This window comes from Carassius gibelio, chromosome B21 (assembly GCF_023724105.1).
Source record: "Carassius gibelio isolate Cgi1373 ecotype wild population from Czech Republic chromosome B21, carGib1.2-hapl.c, whole genome shotgun sequence".
Taxonomy (NCBI): Eukaryota; Metazoa; Chordata; class Actinopteri; order Cypriniformes; family Cyprinidae; genus Carassius; species Carassius gibelio.
In genome coordinates this window covers 28,256,359-28,264,583 of record NC_068416.1, presented here as the reverse complement: position 1 = coordinate 28,264,583, position 8,225 = coordinate 28,256,359, and the positions used below count along the sequence as shown (strand labels likewise).

General features: G+C 34.3%; 1 protein-coding gene across 3 annotated transcripts; it reads right to left on the bottom strand.

Annotated features, from left to right (window-relative positions):
• Positions 1-1,499: 1,499 nt before the first annotated feature.
• LOC127986320 (tumor necrosis factor receptor superfamily member 14-like) lies at positions 1,500-6,975 on the bottom strand. Of its 3 annotated transcripts, none has more exons than XM_052588603.1 (6): positions 6,800-6,975; positions 3,972-4,120; positions 3,301-3,426; positions 3,020-3,172; positions 2,593-2,674; positions 1,500-2,487 (listed from the first exon to the last, which is right to left on the bottom strand). In XM_052588603.1, exons 1-6 carry the CDS (start codon positions 6,964-6,966, stop codon positions 2,367-2,369), a joined length of 798 nt encoding a protein of 265 aa, XP_052444563.1. In that variant the 5' UTR covers positions 6,967-6,975; the 3' UTR covers positions 1,500-2,366. The 3 variants fall into 3 exon arrangements, with proteins under 3 accessions (XP_052444563.1, XP_052444564.1, XP_052444565.1); XM_052588604.1 differs by lacking the exon at positions 6,800-6,975 and adding an exon at positions 6,367-6,772; XM_052588605.1 differs by lacking the exon at positions 6,800-6,975 and adding an exon at positions 6,090-6,238.
• Positions 6,976-8,225: the final 1,250 nt, after the last annotated feature.

Sequence of the window (8,225 nt, the reverse complement as noted above, 5' to 3'; positions counted from 1 at the left end):
AATGGGGGTCAGGAAGCGGGTCGGGTAAGCTACAATATTTTATTTTTTATTTTTTTGTGGTCCGAGTTGCGAGTTGGGTGCGGGTTATTGACCCACACATCACTGGCGCCTGAAGCCTAAAGCTATGTTCGAAATCGACCTATTACACTAATGTTATGCACGACTTGAAGGGACAACCACAGTGTTTTCAGTCATATTAGACATTATACCGATGTAAGTTACACTTAAAGTGAATACACAGGCAGTGAAAGTCTGATAGTCCTTCTTCAGACCAGACACTCACATGATTTTGCACACTCATTTTCATTAACTTCTTCAAGTGCACTAGTTTATTAATATCTGAATACAGCCACTGCCAACGGACTGTGGATAATTTAGTTGTATATTTGATTTTGTTTGATATTCACGATAATGGCTATTATAATCCCCGTTTTTTTTTTGTTTTTGTTTTTTTTTTGTCACTTTGGGTGTTTCTTGTTTCTTATTTGTGACAAAACAGGTTCTCCCTCGAAATCGGGTCTCTGTTGGGACCCCAAGAGATCTCAACTTAATTGTAGGTAAATAAATAAATAAATAATAATAATTAAATAGATTAGCCATCTTTTTTTAAAAGTAATAAATTAAATGCAGCTTGAATAATTAATACTAGCATTCAATTATTTAATTAACTAAAATTATATATTAACTTTTTCGTATTTTTAATTTGCATTTAAGTTGTTAGCTTGTCATTTCTGGTCTTTGAAATTTGTTTTCTTTTCAAATTATTTATTTAGATGTTATATTTTGGAATTATTTTGTAACCTTTTTATGTTTTGATCCATATTTCTCTTTGTCTTACAGGTAAAAATCCTTGGTGAAGTCACCAGATATAGATGGGTAAGTACTGCATCTAACGTTAAAATTGTTTGGAAATAAGATTAGAAATGCCTTCACATCTGCCCTGGCTGTCTTCTTTGCTTCCTCCTACATTTTCAACCTGGAGGACCAAGCTGAGGCTGCAACAATCCGGGAATTCATCCAAAGGTAACTATTGATGAATCCATAAAAAATCATACTGTTTGGCATGAGCAGATCATGGTGAGTGCTAGAAAAATGAACTCTTGTATCCAGTGTGGTCAGCTTAGGACTGATTTCCATTCAAAATTGTGAAACTAATGCTATTGTTGCTTGTCCACATCTGTAGTGAAAGTACTATGGTCATTCAAACCCATGCAAACATTAGAAGTTTATTTTTACCTTCCCAAGCTGGGAAAATAAATGTAGAATGTAGCATACACTGTTGTGATAGACAACAGTATATTTCAGTATATTTATATTTTAAAAATATATAGATGGTGCAACGTAGAAAAGGGCCCTGAATCCACATGTTGCCAGCTTCATCAAGGAATTCACCAAATATGACTGGCTGATTTATTAGAGTTAGGTAAGACTTTTAAGTACTGATTTAGAAAAGAGGAAAGATTAGTCAGTGTAGTTAAAAGTAGCAACAAACAAAAATCTAATTTCAATATTTTATTGGCTTTTAATGGGAAATACAAACATTACATTTAAATGTAGTCAGGAGCATCTTTACATTAATTGTATCAAGAAGGAAATTCAGAAAGGGGATGCATTGTGAAACGAATATCTCTGTGTAGGTCTATGCAGTGTTGAATATGTTTTTCATTTCTTTCAGCGTGTATGTTGTTCGACATTGCAGCGTGCTGATGAGTTAATAAAGAGGTAAGTCACTTTCAAGTCTGTTTATCACATTGATGTCTGTCAAGCTGTAGTGCAACTAAACTTTTGTGTTTTGTTCTCTATAGGCAGCAAAAACCTGGGATCTGCATTGGCCCTGTCAAGTCTGGAGAGTGTTTTTACCGTTTAATGAAACTGTAATAAATGTTCTGAGTGTTGTCATAATTTACGTGACATCTAATAATCAGTAATATAACTGTGTGAATTTTTTTTGCCTTTATATTTCATTATTTTTTAAGCATGTAACAGGTTGTAGTTAGTTATATGTTGTGTATATATGCGTATATGTGAATATAAAAACTACCGTAATCAATTATACTGCAGAGTAACTTTACGGTATTTTAAAATACAGTGCAAAAACATGAACTGTAATTAATTTTACAGTATAAATATACTGTAAGTTATTATACAGTATGTTGTCAACTACTGTAGTCAGATTTACAGTAATATTACCGTGGAATAAAATACTGAAGCTTGCTGGCTATTTGTTGCCAGTAAGCTACTGTTGATTTTACGTTACATTTTTTACAGTGAAGGTTTAATACACTTTTTGGGACCCAGTGCAGCTTGTCCCATAAAAAAAGTCCATGAAACATGGCTGAATCTTTGATCAAACATCAGCAAACACACTAAACACACTCCACAAACACACACAGAATCAGTTTCAGGAAAGAAGTTGGTCTATCACTGCACTCAGCATCAGTCGTATCTGTTCCTTCTCTGATTGTTGTCTTGTCTAGAGATTCACAGCTGTTAGAGAGAGATACAGAACTCACGATTAACTACAAATATATCTCTTGTGAGGGGAAAATTTAATTTAAGAAGGTGTCAGTGTTTTAAAATATTAATACTTACTCTGTATGCAGTTTGCAGACTGTCCCATCTGAATATGAACCAGCAGGACAGTGATCACACACTGTATCTCTGAACTCTGTTCCTATACAAATACAATTAAACACACAGCATCAGTACATGAGCAATAAACACAGTCTCACAGACGATCACATCATCATTCAGTAGAGCATCTGACACTAAATTAATCTTCACATAACTAACTTATAATCAACCTGATCATAATTTAGTAGATTTGTTCAGGTGGATATAAGAGACACAAGCAATGTCTATCACGAGGAACTACTTAATACTTTCTCCAGGTGAAATAAATTGTAAAGCTGCTTTAGAACAACATACATATTTCCATAATTGAGTTATTTAATAGAGAGTTATTCCTCTCAGTTTTTATGGATGTATATTAAAGCTGCTGGACTGATAAAAGACTGACCGGTTTGCTTGATGTATTGTCCAGGTGAGCAGGATGAATGTTTCTTGGCTCTTTTACAGTTATAGAGTGAGTCTATACAGTAATAACCAGGAAGAGGTTCACACACTGTGTCTGATGTTACTGTACATGCATGCTTTACTCTCAGCCCATCACCTTCAACAAGAAAGAAAACTAATGAATCAATTGAAGAAAACCTGGCAATGACAAGTCATCTGGAGAAAAAATAAAATACAATATATATGAACCCATGAGGATTCAGTAAGAAAGACAGTTTTACTCACTCGTATCACACACAGAACAGGGCACACACTCTGTAAATCCATTAGGTGTATTAGAGTAAGTCATGAAGGGACATGAATCACATGTTGTGCTTGTGAACTCATCACAGTGTTTATAAACTCGGTTTCCTAGACAACATCAAAGAAAATCAACAACACAATTATTATTCATTATTTATACATGCGTACATAACTTTAACATGTATCTGTAACTGTGTAAGTTATATATATATATATATATATATATAACCATCTTCTGTCTCAGAAACCACTAACCTAGACCCTGAAATATATCTGGGGATTATGTAACTATAATAATATCTGTCAGATAAGTGACTTATAATGAAGAATCGAATCAGAAATAAAACGGTGCACTATATAAACAGATCTCAGACTGTAACTCAACACATGGCCTGCACTCGCTGCTTCTATTTATTATTTTTACACCAGATGAAGAGAATCTACCACAGAGAAACACCAGATTGGTGCAGGTTTACTTTTAACAAGGCCCTGGCCACATCAGTCCAAACCCTGAAGATTATATTAAGAGCATATTACAGTTGTTCATCAGTAATAATGAATGATAATGAAACGGTATCATGACTCTTTAAGTGTCTGAGTTCATCTGCATCTAGTGTGTGTTTGGGTGAAGAGAAATCTTATCCTGGATTTACCTGGATCACACATTGGGCAACACTCTCCATTAATTTCATATTCTGCATTATTACAAGCTGCCACACAAAGCACAATGTTCACGAAGAGGAGAGGAAGCAGTTTTGATAGATTATATAATATAGACATCTCTGGGAACTGAATAAATTGTCTGCAGAGATGAAAAAGAGATTTGTGTTAGATGGCTTTCAGTAAAATAGACAGAAATAAATTGTGCCAGACACTTTTAAATGCATTTTACTAAAATGTATGGGTCTCAAAACTATACACTAATTATACATTGACTCATTATTTTATACATTAATACAGCAGCAGGAGACTCAACTCCTTAAAACAAGAGGAATGACCATTTACAAAATGCCTTTAGTTCACATTATACAAACCCGACACGTTGGGACACTGTACAAATTGTGAAAAAAACAAAAAAAAAAAAAAAAAATGCAATGATGCGGAAGTTTCAAATTTCAATATTTTATTCAGATATATTATATTATTATACAATATAGATGACATAAAATGTTTAAACTGAGAAAATTTATCATTTTAAGTAGATTTTATATTTTATGGCATCAACACATCTCAAGAAAGTTGGGACAAGGCCATGTTTACCACTGTGTGGCATCTCCTCTTCTTTTTATAACAGTCTGCAAACGTCTGGGGACTGAGGACACAAGCTGCTCAAGTTTAGGAATATGAATGTTGTCCCATTCTTGTCTAATACAGGCTTCTAGTTGCTCAACTGTCTTAGGACTTCTTTGTCGCATCGTCCTCTTTATGATGCACCAAATGTTTTCTATGGGTGAAAGATCTGGACTGCAGGCTGGTCATTTCAGACCCGGATCCTTCTTCTAAACAGCCATGATGTTGTAATTGATGCAGCATGTGGTCTGGCATTGTCATGATGGAAAATGCAAGCTCTTCTCAGTATGGTTTTCCTGCTTTGACCCTTACACACAGAGATTGTTCCAGATTCTCTGAATCTTTGGATGATATTATGCACTGTAGATGATGATAACTTCAAACTCTTTGCAATGTTTCTCTGAGAAACTCCTTTCTGATATTGCTCCACCATTTTTCGCCACAGCATTGGGGGAATTGGTGATCCTCTGCCCATCTTGACTTCTGAGAGACACTTGAGAGGCTCTTTTTATTCCCAATCATGTTCCCTATTGACCTTATAAGTTGCAGATTGGTCCTCCAGCTGTTCCTTAAATGTACAATTAACTTCTCCGGCCTCTTACTGCTACCTGTCCCAACTTATTTGGAATGTCTAGCTCTCATGAAATCCAAAATGAGCCAAAATTTGGCATGACATTTCAAAATTTCTCACTTTCAACATTTGATATGTTATCTATATTCTATTGTGAATGAAATATTAGTTTATGAGATTTGTAAATTATTCCATTCCTTTTTTACTCACAGTTTGTGCAGTGCTCCGACTTTTTCGTAATCGGGGTTGTACACACTGTTTAATGAGGCTCAGGTGGCATGAATGCATTTAAATTCATAATAACAATGTTATTAGATAATAAGTGCAGGTACTAATAATATTTTATGTTAATTTCTTGTTTAGTTAATTGTTTATACAGATTTGACAGTAAAGCACTAAGCTTGAGTTAAGATGCATCCCATACTTTTACTAACAACAGTAACAGGTGCAAAAACTACTTTTTATACACAGAACATTTATATATTCCACTCTTATTAAATGTAACGTTATTCTTCTAGAATACAGAACTGAACAACTTCAGTGATTATGTGTGATTTAGTAACAAACTGAAGAAAAGTTTGTGACTTGTCTTACTTACACAAAAAATACATTTCTGACAAAATCTGATTTCTAGATGATTTTATATTTTATAGTGATTTTATCATTTCAAAATATAGAGAAATGAATGACTATTAAGCCAATAAGTGCTCCTCTGCTGCTGTCTACCACTTACAATTGTGATTTGATGTATTTTTTTTAATTGTATATAAGTGTTTGTTTACCACAAAGTATATTTTGTTTATCCCGTTAAAAATAGCATTCAAATTGGATCATATTAGAGTTTAAAAGTGCTGGAAATAGATGTGTGAAATGCTTGAGAGTCATAGATAAGTGCTTTGGTTGTACAAACCCTGAAATGAATGATGTAATGCACTCGAGTATTTCTACCACAACAACAAGGTTACAGTCATAACTGCTGTTTTCTGGTGTGTGTCAGCGCTGTTCATGACGCTTCTTACTGGATCTCACAGACAATAGTGTTACAAACATGAAAGTCGCTTAATATGAACTTGTTTATCGAAATATATATATATAAAAAAAAAAACGCTTCAGTTAGCGCCTCTCTGTGTTAACCACTTCCGCACTACTCTAAACAGAAAGTAAAGTCAGGAGTAATTTTTCTTCACCTTATAAACACACACTGACTATGCACTGGAGGTAGTTTCTGAAATAAACAATAACACAGAAATAAATAAACGAAGTGTCTACTGTCACAGTAAAAGTCGCTTTTCAAATTAAACAATATCAACAACTTTCTTAAAACGCGGTCAGCAGAGTAATACTCGATATAAACAGAATATAAAGAAAAATAAACAACTTAAGGTACATTATACAACGTCCACATTATTAAATTAAAGAAATACAGTATATTATAAAGAATCATAAATGTAAGAGAAATATTGCCAATATGAGCAAAATAAGCAACAAAGCTAGCAACATGTTCATGAGATGAACGAATAATCATAAAGTGAAACACCAACGACATTATTACAGACAGTAGTGTCGGCAGTATTCATTACCATCCAGTAACACAAACATAAAGTCCAGAATTACACTTACTTTGTCAGTAACTGTGTGCTGCGAGTACCGTTAGTGATGCAGTTTAAAACGCTTCCTGTAGGAGGCGATCTGTTCAAACCGGAAGCGTGTTTCAGACTGCGCTGACTGACTACTGGTGTGTCTTCTTTTACTGTCTTATTGAGTATACCAATAATTGGCATGAACATCAGAATCCAACAAAAACATCAAAATGCAACAATAAATGAGCAAATAAAGCACTAACAAAATATGAATTCGTTTTTAAATATATATATTAAATGGGAAGCAATCAAACAACTAGGAATAAAAATTGGTGGTCTTATCTCATAAAGTCTATGAGTTTTTGTAGTTTATGAGTGGCACATTTATTTTGCAAGCGAACAGCAGAACTCCAGAGGCCCTGCTTAAAAAAGGAACAAATTGCATGCTCATTAACAACGCAGAACACACATAAGCAGAAACACACACACACACACACACACACACACACACACACACACACACACACACACACACACACACACACACACAGCTGTTTGCTTATTGGTACTCGATATGTAATATAACTTATAATTTTTGTTCTCTTACAGACAGTAACTGAAGTGTAAATTCAATTTGTAGAATTTAAATTGCATGAAAAAAAAAAACGTGAAATAGTAAATAGAGCTCTGCAGCCATCTAGTGGTAAAAGCTGAGATTGTTGAGATTGTTGTCTTTGGACCCCCCAGGTGCTGTCTCGGATATCAACATCAATCTAGATCATATGTCATCAAACATTCATCCTTTTGCTAAAACGTTAGGTGTAATTTTTGACACTGATCTTAATTTTGAAAAACAGATAAGTGCTGTGGTGAGGAACAGCTTTTTTCAACTTAGGCAAATAGCCAAATTAAAATCTATGCTTTCGTTTAAGGATTTATAGATAGTTACCCATGCTTTCATCACTTCTAGACTTGATTATTGCATTTTTTGGGTATCAAGCATTCATAGTTGAATCACTTGCGGTTGGTCCAGAACGCAGCTGCGAGGTTGAAACTTCCCAATTATCTAAGCTAACAGAGTGTGTTAAAAATGTAAATGATTGGATGACAAATAATTTTCTCCAATTAAATTCAGATAAGACAGAGATATTAAATATTGGACCGAAAACAATCTGCAACTAGACGGATGTACTGTTACTTCTACAGTCAGAAATCTGGGTGTTATATTAGACAGCAACTTGTCTTTTGAAAATCATATTTCCAATGTTACAAAAACTGCATTCTTCCATCTTAGAAATATTGCCAAGCTACGAAACATGTTATCTGTTTCTGATGCAGAAAAGCTAGTTCATGCATTCATGACCTCTAGACTGGATTATTGTAATGCACTTCTAGGTGGTTGTCCTGCTTCTTCAATAAACAAGCTACAGGTCGTCCAAAACACAGCAGCTAGAGTCCTTACCAGG

Coding starts and splice junctions, on each gene's coding strand:
- LOC127986320 (XM_052588603.1), bottom strand. CDS start 6,966: ATGTTCATGCCAATTATTGGTATACTCAATAAGACAGTAAAAGAAGAC. Junction 3,173..3,300: donor CTGTTCTGTGTGTGATACGA/GTGAGTAAAACT, acceptor TTCTTGTTGAAG/GTGATGGGCTGAGAGTAAAG. Junction 2,675..3,019: donor ACAATACATCAAGCAAACCG/GTCAGTCTTTTA, acceptor GTATTTGTATAG/GAACAGAGTTCAGAGATACA.